Raw genomic sequence first — 21,264 nt, 5'->3', positions numbered from 1 at the left:
GAGAGGGAGAGAGGGAGAGAGAGAGAGAGAGAGAGAGAGAGAGAGAGAGAGAGAGAGAGAGAGAGAGAGGGAGGGAGAGAGAGAGAGAGAGAGAGTATGAGTGCCCCTTTATAAAGACTTGTTTTGTCCCTCAGTAAATCAAATCAAATAGTTGTCACATGCACCAAATACAACAGGTGTAGTAGACCTTACAGTGAAATGCTTACTTACAGGCTCTAACCAATAGTTCAAAAAATGTATCAGGTGAACAATAGGTAAGTAAATAAATAAAACAGAAGAAAGACCGTGAAAAAAGTAGCGAGGCTATATACAGTAGCGAGCCTTTATACAGTAGTGAGGCTATATACAGTAATGAGTCTATATACAGTAGCGAGGCTATATACAGTCGTGACGCTATATACTGTAGCGAGGCTATATACAGTAGTGAGGCTATATACAGTAGTGAGGCTATATACAGTAGTGAGGCTTTATACTGTAGCGAGGCTATATACTGTAGCGAGGCTTCATACGGACACCGGTTTGTCAGGCTGATTGAGGTAGTATGTACATGTAGATATGGTTAAAGTGACTATGCATATATGATGAACAGAGAGTAGCAGTAGAGTAAAAGAAGGGTTGGCGGGTGGCGGGACACAATGCAGATAGCCCGGTTAGCCAATGTACGGGAGCACCGGTTGGTCGGGCAAATTGAGGTAGTATGTACATATGTACATGAATGTATAGTTAAAGTGACTGCATATATGATAAACAGAGAGTAGCAGCAGCGTAAAAGAAGGGTGGGGGGGCACACAATGCAAATAGTCCGGGTAGCCATTTGATTACCTGTTCAGGAGTCTTATGGCTTGGGGGTAAAAACTGTTGAGAAGCCTTTTTGTCCTAGACTTGGCACTCCGGTACCGCTTACCATGCGGTAGTAGAGAGAACAGTCTATGACTGGGGTGGCTGGTGTCCTTGACAATGTTTTGGGCCTTCCTCTGACACCGCCTGGTGTAGAGGTCCTGGATGGCAGGCAGCTGAGCCCCAGTGATGTACTGGGCTGTACGCACTACCCTCTGTAGCCTCCTGCGGTCGGAGGCCGAGCAATTGCCGTACCAGGCAGTGATGCAACCGGTCAGGATGCTCTCGATGTTGCAGCTGTAGAACCTTTTGAGGATCTCAGGACCCATGCCAAATCTTTTTAGTTTCCTGAGGGGGAATAGGCTTTGTCTTACCCTCTTCACAACTGTCTTGGGGTGTTTGGACCCTTCTAGTTTGTTGTTGATGTGGAAACCAAGGAACTTGAAGCTCTCAACCTGCTCCACTACAGCCCCGTCGATGAGAATGGGGGTGTGCTCGATCCTCCTTTTTCTGTTGTCCACAATCATCTCCTTAGTCTTGGTTACGTTGAGGGAGAGGTTGTTATCCTGGCACCACCCGGCCAGGTTTCTGACCTCATCTTAATGAGCTTAATGATGGTGTTGGAGTCGAGCCTGGCAATGCAGTCGTGGGTGAACAGGGAGTGCAGGAGGGGATTGAGCACGCACCCCTGGGGGGCTCCAGTGTTGAGGATCAGCGTGGCAGATGTGTTGCTAACCTTCCCTCACCATCTGGGGGCGGCCCGTCAGGAAGTTCAGGATCCAGTTGCAGAGGGAGGTGTTTAGTCCCAGGATCCTTAGCTTAGTGATGAGCTTTGAGGGTACCATGGTGTTGAATGCTGAGCTGTAGTCAATGAATAGCATTCTCACATAATGAGAATAATGAGAGTAATGCACTATATAAGGGAATAGGGTGCCATTTGGGACGCACTGGTGTCACATTTCGCCACACCGTGATTCATGACACTTTTAACCCGAGTCAGAGAGGCCTCAGTCTCTCCCCCACCACTGTATGTCTATCTACATCCCAAATGGTACCCTATTCCATATATAGTGCACCACTTCTGACCAGGGAACATAGGAACGCAGGCTCTGCCTGCCACTGTCAGAAACAGACACTTTGTCTGTGACTAAAGATGGGACGAGGCTATTTATAAAAGCAGGGATGGGATGATATTTGTACGCAACCAAAGAGGTTAACAGGGATATGGTTTATTATGACAACACCAAGTGCTTAATTGTCTAGGTTGGGCATCAAGATGGGAGTGTGCGTGCGTGCGTCTGCGTGTGTTTGCGCATAAGGATCTGTGTGAATGTCCATGAGCGTGTGTACACCTCTTTGAGTGTCTATGTACGCCTCCTGAGACAAATTGTCGCTAGCCAGGTGGATATTCCAGGGCAGGGAGGATTTGAAATTGCCTATTCTATTTTCTCACAGGGAGCCTTGCCATTTCGCTGCATGCCTCATTGCAAACACATTCACTTTCTTGGCCTTTACAAAAACAAAACAAAATCCTGAGGAAATGGTTTCAGCGTACAGATCTCAACACCAATATCAATGTCTAACTACTAATGTCTAACTACTAATGCCTAATTACTAATGTCTAACTACTATCCAAACAACTGTTTACATTATTATGCTATTCAAATTATAGTTTGAAATGAATCAGAAATTATTATGACAGGATAAAACCCCTTGAGATGTCCTCGATTTTCAAGGCGTCGTGTGTCATGTGTTTGGATTGAATTATAGCACTGAACTGGCAAGAGGAAAGAGAGCAACAAAAATATTCCTAAAAGCATGATTGGCACCTCTGCCTTGCAATTACTTGTGGCAAATCTTTGTTTGTTTTCTTCCTACTGCTCAGTATGTCTTATATGGCACAGTGAACCGCCAGGCCAAGAGTCAGAGGCAGGCTGATAAATATGTATTACTATTCCACTCTGTGAGTCATTCAGCATGAAATTACTCTCATACTCTACACTCATACTCTATTATTTTCCGTTCTTCTCGAGATCTCTCTTCATTGATCTCTCCGAGATCTCTCTCACTCTCTCTTCATTGATCTCTCCGAGATCTCTCTCACTCTCTCTTCATTGATCTCTCCGAGATCTCTCTTCATTGATGTCTCCGAGATCTCTCCCTCTCTCTCTTCATTGATCTCTCCGAGATCTCTCTTCATTGATCTCTCCGAGATCTCTCTCACTCTCTCTTCATTGATCTCTCTGAGATCTCTCTCTGTCTTCATTGATCTCTCCGAGATCTCTCTCTGTCTTCATTGATCTCTCTGAGATCTCTCTCTCTCTCTCTCATATAAATAAGGCTGTCGTCATACTGTATGCATACTGTATAAGCGGGCAAAAATTCAACTAGAACAAAAATCACAACTGTCTCTTTGCAAGCAATTCCTCTGTCATCAACTACACCAGTAATTAAAGCCACTGAAGAGTGATCCTTTAAATATCACTAATGCAAGCCACACGCTGCATAATGAAAACAGATCGTACAAATATCCAATTGACAACATCAAAGTTAGTATGCTATTTTACCCACCAAGAAATAAAACTGGCTGAAGGTTTATTCCAACAGTGTTTATGGAATCATTCCAGTCGCCGAATGGTCATGAAATAAGACCTTGTAATGTACATACTCAAAAATGCCAGACTGTAGTTTTTCTTTACAGTCAAGGCACTAATGTAACAATTGGAAAGCCAGGAAGAAGGGAAGAGAAGAAAGGAAAACATTTTAAATAAATAAATGAAGAGACATGCAGACAGGATGGAGGGTGGATGATGGATTCTTATCCCATCCTTGTGTCTCTCTTTTATCAGTTTTCTGCTCAGATTCTTCATTCATTCCTTTATTTTCAGGCCAGTCCCACACTGTGTCACAAATGGCACCCTATTCCAATAGGGCTCTGGTCAAAAGTAGTGCACTATATAGAGGATATGGTGCCATTTGGGATGCAGGATAGCCATCGACCATGAGTATTGATCCACACCAGATCTCCTTCCAGCCCTAGCTAGGGAGAGCCAGCAGAGCCGCTCTCATAACGATCCAACTCCAACCTTTTATTTATTATGACCTCTCTCTCTCTCTCTCTCTCTCTCTCTCTCTCTCTCTCTCTCTCTCTCTCTCTCTCTCTCTCTCTCTCTCTCTCAAATAATTTACCTGTTTGTCTTCGCCTTACAATACATATATTTTAAAAGGGGAAGTCATTCAAACTTTGTGAAGAAAATTCTGTAGGGATAAACCCACCCTGATAATCCCACAGCTAAAACAAAAAATGATCAGAGAGCATACAATCAAAGACTGATCAAGTGGTAGCTACAAATAAAAAAGACGAAAACACACAATTCTATATTCAATCAAATCTAAGTAAAGGAATCAAAAAGGGGTTTCACATTAAAAGGACAGACAACGATGGCTGTGAGAGCTTCGACAATCGACACAAAGCTATATACTGTTATCTAACCCCCCTTTCTCTCCCTCTCCTTATTTCTCTCCCTTTCTCTCCCCATTTCTTTCTCTCTCTCCCATGTAATTGTATTCGCCTTCGACTACTAATTACACTTCCCTCATCACTTCCCTTTCTTTCTCTCTCTCTTCCTCTTTGTCACTTCCCTCTCAACTCTCTCTGTCACTTCTCTGTTTTCCACTATGTCTGCCTCCCCACGCCTGCCACCCATCTCCCCCTGCTTCCCCTTCAGTGGCAGAAGCTGTGGGAATGTCTGTTTCCCTCTGCCTCCTCTCTGTCTCCACCTGCCTCCTCTCTGTCTCCACCTGCCTCCTCTCTGTCTCCACCTGCCTCCTCTCTGTCTCCACCTGCCTCCTCTCTGTCTCCACCTGCCTCCTCTCTGCCTCCCCCTGCCTCCTCTCTGTCTCCACCTGCCTCCTCTCTGCCTCCCCCTGCCTCCTCTCTGTCTCCACCTGCCTCCTCTCTGTCTCCACCTGCCTCCTCTCTGCCTCCCCCTGCCTCCTCTCTGCCTCCCCTTGCCTCCTCTCTGCCTCCCTCTGCCTCCCCCTGCCTCCTCTCTGCCTCCCCCTGCCTCCTCTCTGCCTCCTCTCTGCCTCCCCCTGCCTCCTCTCTGCCTCCCCCTGCCTCCTCTCTGCCTCCCCCTGCCTCCTATCTGCCTCCCCTTGCCTCCTCTCTGCCTCCCCCTGCCTCCTCTCTGCCTCCCCCTGTCTCCTCTCTGCCTCCCCTTGCCTCCTCTCTGCCTCCCCCTGCCTCCTCTCGGCCTCAACCTGCCTCCTCTCGGCCTCCCCCTGCCTCCTCTCTGCCTCCCCTTGCCTCCTCTCTGCCTCCCCCTGTCTCCTCTCTGCCTCCCCCTGTCTCCTCTCTGCCTCCCCCTGTCTCCTCTCTGCCTCCCCCTGTCTCCTCTCTGCCTCCCCCTGCCTCCTCTCTGCCTCCCCCTGCCTCCTCTCTGCCTCCCCTTGCCTCCTCTCTGCCTCCCCCTGCCTCCTATCTGCCTTCTCTAAGCAGCAGAAGCGGTAATATTACTAATCTGTGGAGGTTGAGAGCCGATTTGTCAATCCACCGTGTCAGACACACAAATCTCTCTACAGGTAATTACAGGGCCCTTTCTCTTTCAGCACCACTCCAAGAGTCAGTATACCGTCCCTCTCCCCTTCTCTCTCTCTCTCTCTCTCTCTCTCTCTCTCTCTCTCTCTCTCTCTCTCTCTCTCTCTCTCTCTCTCGCTCTCTCTCGCTCTCTCCCTCCCTTTCACTCTCCGTCTCTCTCAGCACTCCAGGATAATCTCGCTTCCCTCTCACTATCTCAACGGCAGTGTTTAACACCACCTCTGAATCCACCACTGTGACCTATCAAATAAAAATGCCTTGTTTGAGAGAAACACCGCTCTGGTTATGGAGCCTGCCTGGGCCAGGTAGTGGGAAGGCAGGCATCAAATTGGTCAGACCTTCCTTTCCCTTCAGCATCTCTGGGACTCATGGAACTCACAGGGTTCAGCAGCACTGATGGCATCACACCTATCACACTTACAGTGGTCAAAATAAAGTCACATACTTCAGCCAGTTGGGAAAAGGCAAGTTTGCAATCAAACACATCTCAAAATGTATTGTATAAAACCCAAAAATGGTTCTCTATTACAGATCTCTGTCACATTATGAAGATAAGAGTTTAAGTGAGAGAATGAGCGAGAGAGAGAGTGAGAGGGGGGGGGGGGAAAGAGGGAGGGAGATTTTTTTGGGGGGGGGGGGGGAGATGGAAAGGTGAGAGGGAAAATGGAATGGAGTGGCAGGAAATGCATTCCCAGGGTTAGCTACCCCAAACGTAGTGCACTCCTGTACATATGGAATAGTGTGCCATTTTGGAAGCAGCTGCGAGATGAACTGGCCATTTCTGCTTTGCTGCCGCCCTCTGCTTCCTGCTAACGTCAGAATACATTTGAGACCCTCCTGAAGGTACAGAGACAAGCAGTATAACACACCCACACACACAATCTTACTGAAATCTACTTAAACCTCATATTTTATTCTGTCAACAGGTGTAATTTCTTAGATGTAGTTTTACTCTTTTATGAAGCTAACCATATGTGCCAACCACAACGCACATCATTAAAATATATATTTTTAAATCATACAATTAAAAAAATGATATCAAGTCCAGTGTTTCTCCTAGGATTGGCGTGGTCTAACTCAACATTTTAGATGCCCTCCTCTTAACTGCAGATACATTTGCTGGTGTTTTATAGCTAGTTATCTGAAATTCTACATATTTCCTGCAATTCTACACATTTTGCAGTTGTAAAGCTAATTTCCTGCAACTCTACACATTTCGCCATGGAGCTAGGGAGAACATTTTACAGTTGTAAAGCTAATTTCCTGCAACTCCACACATTTTGCCACGGGGCTAGGGAGAACATTTATAGTTGTAAAGCTAATTTCCTGCAATTCTACACATTTTGCCATGGGGCTAGGGAGAACATTTTACAGTTGTAAAGCTAATTTCCTGCAATTCTACACATTTTGCCATGGGGCTCGGGAGAACATTTTACAGTTATAAAGCTAATTTCCTGCAATTCTACACATTTTGCCTTGGCTTACATTGTGTTCTTATGCTATCTGAGTGTCTCAAACATAACAAAATCAATGGGGGTATAAGCCATGACATTTTGGGAATTTAAGATTCCCCCTTGAATGTCTAGTTTTAATTTTGGTGATTGTTAGTTCTCAAAGATGATCTTATTTAAAAAAGCATATAGTTCCAATAACATACTTTATATATGGTTAAGTCGTTTAAGTTTACACTAAAAACGCTTTATCGTCCTGAAAATAATTTTCTTTGAATGGTGGCAACGATTTAGCAGTGGCAGTGCTCCCATCACTGCTAAATGAATGTAGAAGAAACACTGAAGTCTTACGAAAGAATCCATCCAAATCAGATATTGATATCTCAGTTAACCTTAAGGATGTTTGAAAGGGTTAAAACTTTGAGATTGATGGTTATGCATTGAGAGGCTGGGGCAGGGTCCTCGGAGTCCTGTCCACTGACAGACTTTCAGGTTAGGTTTCAAATATGAAAGTACAAAGGAGAGAGTAGTTGTCGATTCAGCTCATGTGGCATGGCAACGTGTTACCTGTCAGATCGAGAGCACGGCAACACCGTTGACGAGTGGCATGTTGACATGCTGGTCCGCATAATCCCTCCAGAACACAGAAGACTAGCTGTGGATGTAGAGCTCCACCACTGTGCAAGAGAGAGCTTCATGTGTTCTTCATACACACATGGGTAAATTCAGAGACATCTCGGCTTATAGAATCCATTGTGTGTGTCTCTGACATTGATCACTTGGGGGAATACAGTTTCAAAGTGTCAAGACCACTGCAGTTTTCAGCCAGAACACTAAAAACAAACTCACACTTCAGAGGCAAACTCTCCAGTTTCCACGTTGCATGCACTTTTGCACACTGTATCCTCATCGACCTTAATAAGAAAAGGCAAGCCAAGGAAAATATAAAGTGAGGTTTAAGGATTCTTCTGAGAGCATACAACTACCGCAACAAGGACCTTCAAGAAGAAAGGGGATTTGAACGCATACTTAAACCAAGCCATGGTCCTTGATGACAAGTGTAATCCTCACCAGCAAGCCGCTGTGCAGAACCATATCATTGAGGAAAAGCTTTCAAACAAATTTCACAGTACTGAGTCCCAAATGACACACTATTGCCATTTAGAGCACTACTTTTGACCAGGTCACATAGGGTTCTGCTCAAATGTAGTGCACTACATGGGGAATAGGGTGCCATTTGGGACGCCCCCGGTAAAAAGTTGAGGGTTTTTGTTAAATCACTTCAACGGATTTTGACTCAAATGGACAGGCCAACTGAAAGGTTATAACTTCTAAATGCCTTTACTACAACAATGAGATCGTGAATATTCTGAAATATATAGTCAGTTACTATTTAGTAGTTTCTATATCCCATTTCATGTTCTCATGAAATGCATCAAATGTAAGAGCTCAGTTTCAAAACATAAGGGTGGTAACAAGAAAAACCCATAATATAGAGGTTGGCAAAGCACATAGTTCCTATTTTCTCCATTTCGGTTAATGTTGAAAAGCCGGTTCGGTAAAGGCATTCCATGTGTGGCATATTGGAGATAGAAGGTTATAGGTTATAATTCTAGGCATAGAGTTTTCAGCAACCATTCTAAAACAACATTCCATATTAGAGCTACACATCACATTGCATATCAGCATTTCATTCCTCTCCATAGCCACATACACTGAGTGTACAAATCGGCTCTTGCCATGACAGACTGACCAGATGAATCCAGGTGAAAGCTATGATCCCTGGGGCGGCAGGTAGCCTAGAGGGTAAGCGCGTTGGGCCAGTAACTGAATGGTCCTTGTTTTGAAACCCTGCACCCTTAGGTAAAAATATCTGCCAACGTTCCCTTGAGCAATTAAACCTAATTGCTCCTGTAAGTCGGGGGGATGCAACTCAATATTAGGAAGGTGTTCCTAATGTTTTGTACACTTAGTGTAGATCACATCGATACTAGAGAACATCAACATACCACCTTAAGCATAGACTCAATCTCCTCTTCTCTCTCACTACAGTCAAGACTTGCCTTTGAAAACAAGTTGTGAGTCTTTAGATTTAAAAAAAGAGAAATCCCAAATTAAAAGAATTCTCTGTGTTGTTCAGGTTTCGATCTCTTTGTTCAGAATCCATTACATTGGCTGCCAAGCTCAAGAAACATCCACAAGTTAAATATTATCTACACCTGGCAACATGGTCTCATTAGAATACGTCAAAAATAGTGAAATTGTAGTTACAGTATCAGACAGATGTAGAGTTTGCTACAGAAGGAAATAATCCTGCAGAAACAAGAAACCTGAATTATTATGTGGATTATGATTAATGGAAATTACTCAATGTGATTTGGATTTTAAAAAGTCATCAACGTGAACAAATTTAGCCTTTTTTTCACCCAATGTTTTACCTAAATGAAATGGCAGGGTGATTTCACATTGAATTCAATTTAGCTGACAACTCAACCAGTATGATGGCTATGCCCCCGTAGGATGACAATGCCCCCATCCACAGGGCATGAGTGGTCACTGAATGGTTTGATAAGCATGAAAACAATGTAAACCATATGCCCTGGCCGTCTCAGTCACCAGATCTCAACCAAACTGAACACATGGGAGATTCTGGAGTGGTGTCTGAGACAGTGTTTTCCACCACCATCAACAAAACACCAAATTATGGATTTGTTTATGGAAGGATGGTGCCACATCCCTCCAATAGAGTTTCAGACACTTGTAGAATCTATGACAAGGTGCATTGAAGCTGTTCTGGTGTCCCAATGCCCTATTAAAACACTTTATGGTAGTGTTTCCTTTATTTAGTCAGTTACCTGTATGTGACTGACTAGAAATAAAGCAGGCCCAATTTAACAGGATTCAACAGCATTCCAATGGCTCGCAAATACATACTGACACATCCAATTTGCATACAAACAGACAAAGACACCAAACGTTTGAAATGTAATTTCCTTGATACAACCCAGTCATACTTGGCACTGACAGAGAAATCAATCTCTGAGGATTTACCTTTCATAATTAAAGAGAGGACATTTCCATTTTCAGAAAAAAAGTTTTAAAAAAATCATAACTCTCAAAAGCAATTAGACTAAAAAGTATACTAATTTAGGAAAAGGCCCAGTAATACCTGTAAGCCTGTTATGTGTGCGAGCCTGGTCTGTCTGCCTGCCGTTTTTTTAAGCTTCACATGGCACTTGGCTGTGATGACAGCTTTTAAATACACTGTCTGTTGGCTGTAGGTGTGCCAGTGGTATTATGACTTATCCTCTTCTCTAGGCTGCATTCCAATTTGTACTCTATTCTGTATATAGTGCAACACCTTTGATCAGGGGGCCATTTGGGACACAGGTAATGAAAATGAGATTCTCTGATTCTGAGAATCCAAGGACAGCTTCACCAACACAGGCATCTTAATATATGCACATATTTACCTCACAAAGGACCTCAAAATCTATCAAGCTAAACCACACGACCAGAGAGTACAGGAGAAACAAGAGTTGGCGTAATGGGACATTCTCAGAAGCTTTACAAAGTACATTATTACAATGACCATTTTAACTGCTAAAGTAGCTGAACTGATAATAAAACATTGTACTAGTGGCACCTATTTAGATAAAGCAGCAATTATATCTGGATCTACAAGGACCTTAACCTTTTACACTCGTGGGAATTGGCCGATACTATATGGATAGGGCTTTATTGAAATGATTCTTGCAGAAGATATATGAAAAGCATAATAACCATGGCAGCAATTGACAGTGAACAGTTTGGAGATCATGGGGAAAATATTAGACAAATGGCGAGTACACAACAGTTCATGTAAACTGTCATGGTCAAAAAACATAAAGAATCAATGGTTGTAAAGATGGGGAGAGATCTGGCCATTATAAAAATAGTTTTTCCTTGACAACAAACTCCACAAAGAAAGTCCTGCAGGTTATAGTTTTATCTTATCATATAATTATTGCCCAGTCATATGGTCAAGTGCTGAAAAGAAGGACCTAGTTAAGCTGCAGCTGGCCCAGAACAGAGTGGCACATCTTGCTCTTCACTGTAATCAGGGGGCTAATATCACTACTATACATTTCAGTCTCTCTTGGCTAAAAGTTGAGGAAAGACTGACTGCATCACTTCTTGTTTTTATAAGAAAAAATTATTTGTTGAAAATTCCAAATTGTTTGCATAGTCAACTTACACACAGCACTGACACACTTACCCCACCAGACATGCCACTAGGTGTCTTTTAACAGTCCCAGAAAATGTTTCAAGGAAACATACAGTATTATACAGAGCCATGATTGTATGAAACTTGCAAATGAACAGCAAACCTGCTTTTAAAAAAACAAATAAAGCAACACCTCCCGGCACAACGCCTCTCCCCTGTGTGACCTACTTGTTGTGTGTATGTACTGACATGTATGTGTAACTGATGAATGCACACACACACACACACACACACACACACACACAGTCAATGTTTTAAGTATGTAAATTGTCAAGTATTTTGTCTGTAATGTGTTTTTCGGTATGTGTTGGACCCCAGTATGACTAGCTGTCACCATTGGCGTTGGCTAATGGGCAGCTTAATCAAATCAAAAGACTGAATCCAAACATTACACTGTTGATTTTATGTGCATTTTGCATTTGCTGTACTTGTTGTACCACATTTGTTGATAACGAATTATGTGGGGAAGGTGCCACATAAGACGAAACAATTACAAGGGTTTGAGTGAAAGGACTAACTGGTGTCTCCAAGTGGCCAAACCTCTCCAAAGTGTGCACAGTTCCTAAGCAATTTCAATGAATTTTTATGACTCAAAGAACAGTCTTCAACTACAAGTTGTTGTTTTTTTAGCTCTCATAACTGTGCCGTTGAGGAACTAGAGCAAGCACACTTGTAGTTGATTTATTTTGAACACAACACTGCATCCCCGATGTCACACAATTACTGTTGCTTTTTACGCAATATAAAAATGGTTAATTATGAATCGCAATCTGGGTCAGGTGGGCATGATTTGAAAGCTTGTTCTATTGCCAACATGACTAGCTAGGTTATAAAATACAACCTTACAGTGCTAGCCATTCACAAGGCAATTCAGAGAAACAGATCGTAATTTTGGTGTGCACAGAAAGGAGTCATGAGTGCATTCAGGTGTGTGTGCCCCGGCAGTTTTTCTTCACAATAAACATACAGTTGAAGTCAGAAGTTTACATACTTAGGTTGGAGTCATTAAAACTCGTTTTTCAACCACTCCACAAATTTCTTGTGAACAAACTATGTTTTTGGCAAGCCGGTTAGGACATCTACTAATTTTTACCAACAATTGTTTACGGATTGCAAGCCGAAGAACACCATCCCAACTGTGAAGCATGAGGATGGCAGCATCATGTTGTGGGGGTGCTTTGCTGCAGGAGTGACTGATGGCCATCACAAATAGATGGAATCATGAGGCAGGACAATTATGTGGATATATTGAAGTAACATCTCAAGACATCAGACAGGAAGTTAAAGATTGGTTGCAAATGGGTCTTCCCAAATGGACAATGACCCCAAGCGTACTTCCAAAGTTGTGGCAAAATGGCTTAAGGACAACAAAGTCAAGGTATTGGAGTGGCCATCACAAAGCCCTGACCTCAATCCTATAGAATATTTGTGAGCAGAACTGAAAACACGTGTGCAAGCAAGGAGGTCTACAAACCTGACTGAGTTACACCAGCTCTGTCAGGAGGAATGGGCCAAAATTCACCCAATTTATTGTGGGAAGCTTGTGGAAGGCTACCAAAACGTTTGACCCAAGTTCAACAATTTAAAGGCAATGCTACCAAATACTAATTGAGTGTATGTAAACTTCTGACCCACTGGGAATGTGATGAAAGAAATTAAAGCTGAAATAAATCATTCTCTCTACTATTATTCTGACAGGAATTGTGAAAAACCGAGTTTAAATGTATTTTGCTAAGGTGTGTGAAAACTTCCGACTTCCACTGTACATAGGCCTATTCTGTTCAGAACAACCCAGGGTATGATGCTATGTCATTGTGTAACTGTAAATTAAACATAGTGATCATAAACATTGCCACTGTATACAACATGAGTTTTATGATTTGGAAATGTGAAGTTCACATTTGGACTCACGGGTGTTTGGCTTGCTGTATGACATCACAGTGGTATTTATTATAATCCTCAACGTCCCATATTTCAAAATACATAGTCATCTTAATTTACTCAAACAACAAAAAATGTGCACATTTTGCCCAATTAGCAGGAGGGATGGGAGCCACTTCTTCTGCACGTGGTGCTCAAGTTCAGAATGGCTGTCATTCAAAACCCATACAGAGGTGTGAAGCGCAGAGCCAGAGCTCTGACATCATGTATAGCATGTTACTGTACAGCACGACGGTCCAATTTAGGAGCTTCTTAGTGCCCAAATTTGACATTTTCAACCCCTATACGGGTATGAGTGTAAAGGGCTACCAAAATCTAAGTAGAAAACCAACACCAGGAGAGGAGGAGAAAGGAGAAAAGGAGAAGCAAGAGGGGATAAATCCTAAATTCTCAGAAGTTTTAGAAGCTGGTGAAAGTTCATTAATAGAGCTTAAATGTTGTGCAAACGTTTTGTATTAGTGTCATCAGATTAGATAAAACAAGATGTATAAGGGCTGGATCTTTCCAGCCTCATAACCCTGTACTGTAGCAGTGATCCTACGCCTGTTTCACACCCTATAGGAGACAGAGGACATACTGCATGGTGAAGGCCCGGAATTAGACTCAGTATGCTGTTAGTTTTCTGCTACATCAACACTTCTATCCATCTCTCCCCCCGTGGCTCGCCTTCTGCCACTTCCAGGCTGGAACGGTGTGTATCCCAGATAAAACCCGATGCCCTATACATTCCTTATGTGATCTAGTCAGAATTAGTGGATTTAGGGAATCTGGTATCATTTAAGGCTGGGCGAAATATTGAATTATAACATTTGTGTTTTTGCACGATATTCCAAATGCCTGTATCGCAGAATTTCGTTGTTATTTATGTCCGCTTGTTCTCATGTTGTCTTTTTGGTCTCGTCTCGTTCGCTCCTTCTGTACTGAGAACCTTCCCATTTACACCAGCTATCTGCATATCATGATGCGATGCTCATGTCTCCACCCTAAAAATGGGGGTCGTTGTCCCAAATGCAGAAAGGCAGGCAACAAGCGTAGGTCGAAAAGAAGTGCAGAGATATGCACGGGGCTTATTTTGGACAGATTTTGGCGGGAGTGAAACCTCTCGCTTCATCTCTTTCACCCAAGCCTCTCCCCCTACCACTCACGACAACAAAGATGAGAGATCACTTCTTCCTGGCGGTTTCAACTCGCTATTTGCATGAGGTGTGCTCCAACAAAATCGGTCATATGGACACCAAAACAGATGGAGACATTATTTTACTGTAACAGATGAAAATATATCCTTTCAAACCATACCCTGTTTATGTTTCAACCCCTCAAATTCATTCTGGAAAATGAATGCTCATTTTTTTTGTGCGCGCATTACGGTACCACGTATCGCTAGCAGCATTTAATTCAAATAAAGATTGTTATACTAGCTGTTTATAAATGTGCAATGAGTATAAATCAATTGTATAAGGAATTGGCAACTCGTTCTCATTGTGAGAAATAAGGTAGGCCCTTGATTTCAACATCTGAACAAAGTGGTCAGGCTAGCATGCTGTTCAAACAGTTGAAGACACGTGTTCATAACAATTCAACTGTTTTGCCATGTTAGCTGATTCCAGAGTTTGTGGAATAATACCTAGATCATATTTGGCTAAACTTTAAATATAAACTGGCTACTAACTAGCACGTGGGCTTGTGTTTGAGAGATTGTTAATGAAATCGGTGTTAATTTACTGTAACGCCTGCTACGTTATTAGTGAATGTGCATTTTGCATGGTTCTGGTTCAATTTGTAACAAAAAGGACATGTTTATAGACAGACCTGAAAGCCCGATCAGTGATTATTTTTTGATAAAATAATGAAATGATCAGTGAGGGCTTATGGTTGTGGATGGCATATATTTAGGCTAGGTACACTATCACAATTGATTACTGTTTTAAATGCAGTGCATTTTAACTTTAATTGTACAACAAAGTTTATTTCAATAAAAAATTACAAAAATTAAGATATATCATGAATCACCCATAAGTTTGAAAAAAATGTAGATATCAATTTTAGGCCATATCGCCCAGCCCTAGTGCTATTTGGAACTCAGTGGTGGTGTCATCTACAGTTGGCACGCAATATGCTGCCAAAGGACAGTGTCCTGAGAGCTGTTACAGTACATTTCAGTGACGACTAGTGTCCAGCTAGCCATGCGTATAGCCCACAGTACATGTCAAACCCTGATGATTTCAGAAACATGCTGTACATCCATAGAGCTTTAAAATGACATATCATGAATAGATTTTCTAAATCTGCATTAACCTCTTACACCTATGGTGGCGCTATTTCATTTTTGTAAGAAAAACGTTCCCGTTTTAAACAAGATATTTTGTCACAAAAAGATGCTCGACTATGCATATAATTGCTACTGTTCGAAAGAAAACACTCTGACGTGTCCAGAAATACAAATATCTTCTCTGTGCGTGCCCTTTAACGTGAGCTTCAGGCAAAACCAAGATGACTTGGCATCCAGGAAATGACAAGGATTTTTGAGGCTCTGTCTTTCATGATCTCCTTATATGGCTGTGAACGCAAGAGGAATGAGTCTGCCCTTTCTGTCGTTTCCCCAAGGTGTCTGCAGCATTGTGACGTATTTGTAGGCAGATCATTGGAAGATTGACCATAAGAGACCACATTTACCACGTGTCCGCCCGGTGTCCTGCGCCGAAATTGGTGCGCAAAAGTCACCTGCCAGTATTTTTCCATGGGGCACAGAGAGAGAAGCAAGCTTCCACGAACTGCATGTCAATGAAGAGATATGTGAAAAAACACCTTGAGGATTGATTCCAAACAACGTTTGCCATGTTTCGGTCGATATTATGTAGTTAATCCGGAAAAAGTTTCACGTTGTAGGTGACTGCATTTTCGGTTCGTTTCGGTAGCCAGGCGCAATGTAGAAAACAGAACGATTTCTCCTACACACAGACGCTTTCAGGAAACACTGCGCATCTGGTATGTGGCTGGGAGTCTCCTCATTGAAAACATCAGAAGCTCTTCAAAGGTAAATGATTTTATTTATTTGGTTATCTGGCTTTTGTGAAAATGTTGCGTGCTACATGCTACACAAAATGCTATGCTAGCTTTGCATACTCTTACACAAATTAGTCAATTTCTATGGTTCAAAAGCATATTTTGAAAATCTGAGATGACAGTGTTGTTAAGAAAAGGCTAAGCTTGAGAGCAAACGCATTATTTTAATTTTATTTGCGATTTTCAGAAATCGTTAACGTTGCGTTATGCTAATGAGCCTGAGGCTTAGTCACAATCCCGGATCCGGGATGGGGAGTTTCAAGAGGTTAAAGGTATCAAGATGCCACGGTGTTGGTCTTACAAACATGTAATATGTAATGTGTAATGTTATGTGTACCCTTATCACGTTAAAAACACAATTGAAACCCCTTCGACTTGACTCATGTAAGAAAAATTGTGCTATTACAACCAGACTTGAGCATTGAAAATTGTATCCCATCCCTGGTACAGCTCATCCAACTCCCGAAGACCAATTTCATTCAACTTGTACAGGCAAGAGGGATTCCAATGTTGCAGGACAAATAAAATGTAGAACAGAATGTGTGCAAGAAATGTCAGAAATGCTAATTTGACCAATTCAATATCCAGAGAAAGATCAAGACAAGATGGGCGGCAAATCATCCAACCTCTATGAATGGCCACTCAACCTGAACCACCGTAACCAAATAAGACCAAGTAAATAGCACTTACCTTAGTGAAGTGTAGTAGATCTTTGCACTGTTGCCCTCAGGTCCGAGTGATTAAAAGCAGGTAAAAAAAAGTGTACTCTCTGGGTGTGTTTTAGGATCTAAATCATGTTTAATCATGTACCTAAATGTAAAATGGCAGTGACAAATATTTATGTACTGCAGGGAATGGATGGATCCGAATCACAGATATCAGAAAATGGTTGCATTTCTCATACAGTGCAGGAGGGAAATGGTTCTTAATACATTTTATGAATTTATACTATATTTACTTGTGTCTGCGGATATTGTGTAAACTTACCTGTACAAACAAATTTCAATGACTTTCACTGTATCATGCTAATTTATTTTCACAAACACATCCCTTACCTGACTTACTTAGACAGAAATGCTACAAAATTACAGGTGATAATATGAGAATAATTAATTGAGAATGCAAATGGAACACTGGAATGGAATTTCACAGTCTCACAAATTCTACAGTGTCAAAGGTCATGCCTTCAAACAATGTAATTTTGTTAAACTAATTTCACCCTTAAATAGAGATCCAGTATCACTACAGATACTCGTAACTCATAAATGATCATTCCCGTTTTACCCCACATGTACATTTCCTCACACACAACCTACATGCTGCTGGGACATCGACATTGTCTTTCATTGACGACTGAAGCCCCCAGGCATGTCACATAAGATAATAGAACATAATACGTATGGATGAAACAAACAAACCAAATGGACTTCTCCTTTAGATCTGCTTGTCTTGGTGTGATCTGTTAAGGAATCGAATTAACAAAGCAAAGCTGTTTACCTGGAATGCTCAGTAGGGACCTTCGAAGCCAACCTTCTCCTTCCCTTCGCCCTGGGTAGGAGAGGCAAACGGGCAAAGATCAGAGGTCCACTTACCCTCTGTGGAGAGCGGCACAGCAGCACAGCCAGCCAGGATAAGATGCTGCCCAGCCCATGGGGTGCCCAGCCCATTGCCCGCTGCCCAAGACACTCTGGTTGGTCAGACACTGGGGCCAGATATAGCCTTCCCCCCACCACACCACACGACCCACCAATACGTTGAACAAGATAAATCATTACCGGTGGGAAGGGCTGCACTGGCATCAGGTACCAGCAGTGTAGAGTGGACATCACATGTCCCCCCTTTATGAATGGCATTATGGTTTTCATGCATCAAGCAGAAATGAAACAATCCACTCCTCATAGAAAGGTGTGAGCTGACCGCAAAGTAAGAGCAGCAACCTACCTTGGGTACCGTGACACACATACATTTTATATAGTAGCAACATAAAACAATGAAATAATGCCAATAGACTTTATATACTTAATGAAATCAGCATATAAGGCCACAACAGACAGCAGACTTGACACAGTCGTATGAGTACATTGAGTTTGAGTAAAAAAAGAGAGGTGAGTACCTTTACTTTTACCTATGATATTTGATGGAATGTTCCATGGTAGAAAGTAGTTTCCAGACAAAAGAGGATAAGAAGAGGGAGAGAGAAAGGAAAGACAGACACCCATAAGTGTCATGGTCATATGGACAGGCAGGGAAGAACACAGAGTGGGTGCATCTCAAATGGAACCCTATTTCATATAGGACCCTGGTCAAAAGTATAGGACTATATAGGGAATAGGATGCCATTTCAGACGCACCCAGAGAAAACAGAGAGAGGCACGATGGGGTAAATATAATATCTGAGATGAGGTGAGAGATTGATGGACTGCTGGTGTGGGTATGAGGTTAAGGAGGGGTTGAGGGGGTAAAGCACATGTGAGCAATATTGTATTTCCTGCCTTATGGTGCATGCTGGGAAATGAGCATCATCCAGACTGGCATGGAGAAGATGTGTCCTAAATGGCACCCTATTCCTTATGTAGTCCACAACATTTGACCAGGGGGCCCTGGGAATAGGGAATAGGGTGCCATTTGGGATGCTGGCAGAGATTGCCTTGAAAATGGAGAGAAGTTGTCAATCATCTAGCTTGCTCACTGTGGCTCACTGACTGGCAGCAAAAGCATTCAAGCAGCAAGGGTTATATAGAGGGGTGTCTGATGTAGCATTTCAGCTACCTAGAGTAGAGTTTCCCAAACTTGGTCCTGGGGCTCCCCTGGGAGCACGTTTAGTTTTTTCCCTAGCACTACAAAGCTGATTCAAATACCCACTCATCGTCAAGCTTTGATTATTTGAGTCAGCTGTGTAGTGCTAGAGCAAAAACCAAAACGTGCACTCAGGGAAGGCCCCAGGACCGAGTTTGGAAAACCCTGACTTAATTGTACATCACAATTATGCATTATCTTCAGCATGTTATGTTTGATTTTGATGATATGATGTAATTGCCAGCTGAATGAGAATGAAGATGGGTTTGAAACATACTCGCAAGAAAAGTAGGCCAGAAATTAAAGCAATTTGGTTGAGAAAAAATCAAGAAAACAGATGTGCTGATTTGAGGCGATGAGTCGAGGGAAGTGGGATGAAGACAAAAACGTGTGAAAAGTAATACAAAAAAACAGCAAAGAAAAAAAAAGAACAGCCAGGATGAACAAACCAAACCAAGTCATTCACTGTTGCAAAGCAGCTGAAATGAATGACAGACCAGATCTGAAAAGCAGTTTTAACAGCCCTGAGTACCCCCAGCCAGCAGCAAGAGAACGAGAAGCAGCGAAAGAAGTCTTTGTATCGACCACAAAGGGAGAGGGGGCGGAGGGGGGATAATGGAGGCAAGAGTGGAAAAGGAACCGGACCCATACCTTGGTCGCCCATCATCAAGTGCGCCAGACCTTAAAGGGAAACAAGAGCACAGTCAGCAAAGAGACAGGGGATCACGGGTGAGGCTAAGGCTGCTTCCCAAATGACATCCTATTCTCTTTATAGTGCACTACTTTTGACCAGAGCCAGTGCACTTTAAAGGGAATAGGGTTCACTTGGGACGCTACCTAGGTCAAACTGACACACAGGCATCTGTGTCGTAGATGCCTGTGGTATTTTGGGAGGTGTTGGGGAGTTGGGGTAAGGGAGAAGGGGGACGGAGAGAGAGGAAGGGGTATAGTCAGACGAGGTTGGGTTAGGGTGATGAGCATGTTTTCAACCAAGAGAGGGGTTGCAATGCATCATCAGTCAGACTTACTAGAGTTAAATTAACAGTAATGATTGGAAGTTAGTCGAGGTTCCGTTCGTCCAAGAGGGGGATCCTTTGAGAATGCTCAACCCAGTCCACCTACTATACCTACCAACCCCCAAAACAATGGCCTGACTCCACCATTTAACAACGTTTTGAGATGGGAATCTCAGTCATTGGATCGACAATTCTCTCCATTCAGTTTCAAAGATCCAAACTGAGTATTTGCATGATAATATTGTCAGAAAAATATATACACATTTGATTGGGCAGGGTCTGGTCATTTTCTCCTCCTTCATGTAAATATTTAAGACACTATTGCAATTAAATACATTATCTGGCCTTAAATTCAGAGTTTGTTCTGTAAAGTTTTATTCAGTTGTTTACTCTGAACCTATTTCCTCCTTGTAAATGGGAACAGACTGTTGCATACTTCCCGCAGTTTGCAGAAACCATAAAATGTTTGTTCTATCCCTTCCAAACCATTAACTAATGTAATGTAGTGCATCAACAATAACCTGCAGAATACTTTTTTCAAACCAGTGGGAGAGCCCAGACACAGTTTGATAGTATAGTAGTAGCTTAAATACTTACCCACTTCTTAACATACATAGCTCAACTTTTGCCAGAACTTTCACTGATATTCATTGATATGTATCTATGAGAGATTTCAAGAATAATAGCAACTGCAATGCAGCAGCAATTGAAGATCATTTTCCACAATTTCTCATCAGGATGGTGATAATCAGTGTTAATAACAGATGACCTTTCCAGTCCATAATTGCACTATCCCAAACCACACATCTCTCCTGAACCAATTGCCTAGACATGCTGCTAAAACATCTACCCAGAACCGCAAATGAGAAAAGATATAGAGCCAACTTACCATTTCAGTAGCACATTTTAACAACTTTTCCCCATAACAAACATCAGGAGTAATCTAAGCCATGAAAACTACAGCATGGTTTTAGTGAGTTAAATCATGGTGCAAAGATGATAAAACCATGATAAAGAAAAGAGAAAGTAGAATACCTACCTTCAACATGGTTGTCTTCTGCAAGCGGATGGACGGACGGGCGGAAGGAGAGAGAGGAAAAGGAAGACATTCGTTAAGCAGCATGCAGACTGGTACAGGGCCGTTGCATGTCGTAACCATGCAAGGCATCACACATCACATGCAAAGTGCCCCACGTTGTACTATATTGACAACCACAGCAGAGGAACGGTCTTGGTGCTGCAGAGGCCTACTATCTCTTAGCTGTTCAACACAACTGGCTGTGTTTCAATGCT

General features: G+C 42.5%; 1 protein-coding gene across 18 annotated transcripts in view; it reads right to left on the bottom strand.

Moving 5' to 3' along the window:
* The window catches only part of LOC135523501 (neurexin-1a), a 608,692-nt gene that overhangs the window by 547,486 nt on the left and 39,942 nt on the right, over positions 1 to 21,264 (bottom strand). For 7 of the 18 annotated variants that reach the window (XM_064950217.1, XM_064950216.1, XM_064950219.1 and 4 more), the window contains exons 3-5: positions 21,011 to 21,028; positions 19,607 to 19,636; positions 17,657 to 17,707 (exon numbers count right to left, since the gene is read on the bottom strand). The exons of 5 other annotated variants lie outside the window; for them this stretch is intronic. In XM_064950217.1, coding sequence (XP_064806289.1) covers positions 17,657 to 17,707; positions 19,607 to 19,636; positions 21,011 to 21,028 — 99 coding nt within the window. The remainder of the gene's footprint in view (positions 1 to 17,656; positions 17,708 to 19,606; positions 19,637 to 21,010; positions 21,029 to 21,264) is intronic. 6 more of the 18 variants (XM_064950221.1, XM_064950222.1, XM_064950238.1 and 3 more) reach the window with 1 other exon arrangement.

This window comes from Oncorhynchus masou, chromosome 31 (assembly GCF_036934945.1).
Source record: "Oncorhynchus masou masou isolate Uvic2021 chromosome 31, UVic_Omas_1.1, whole genome shotgun sequence".
Lineage (NCBI taxonomy): Eukaryota > Metazoa > Chordata > Actinopteri > Salmoniformes > Salmonidae > Oncorhynchus > Oncorhynchus masou.
The sequence above is the reverse complement of the archived record's forward strand: the minus strand, read 5'-3'. Positions and strand labels throughout refer to the sequence as shown.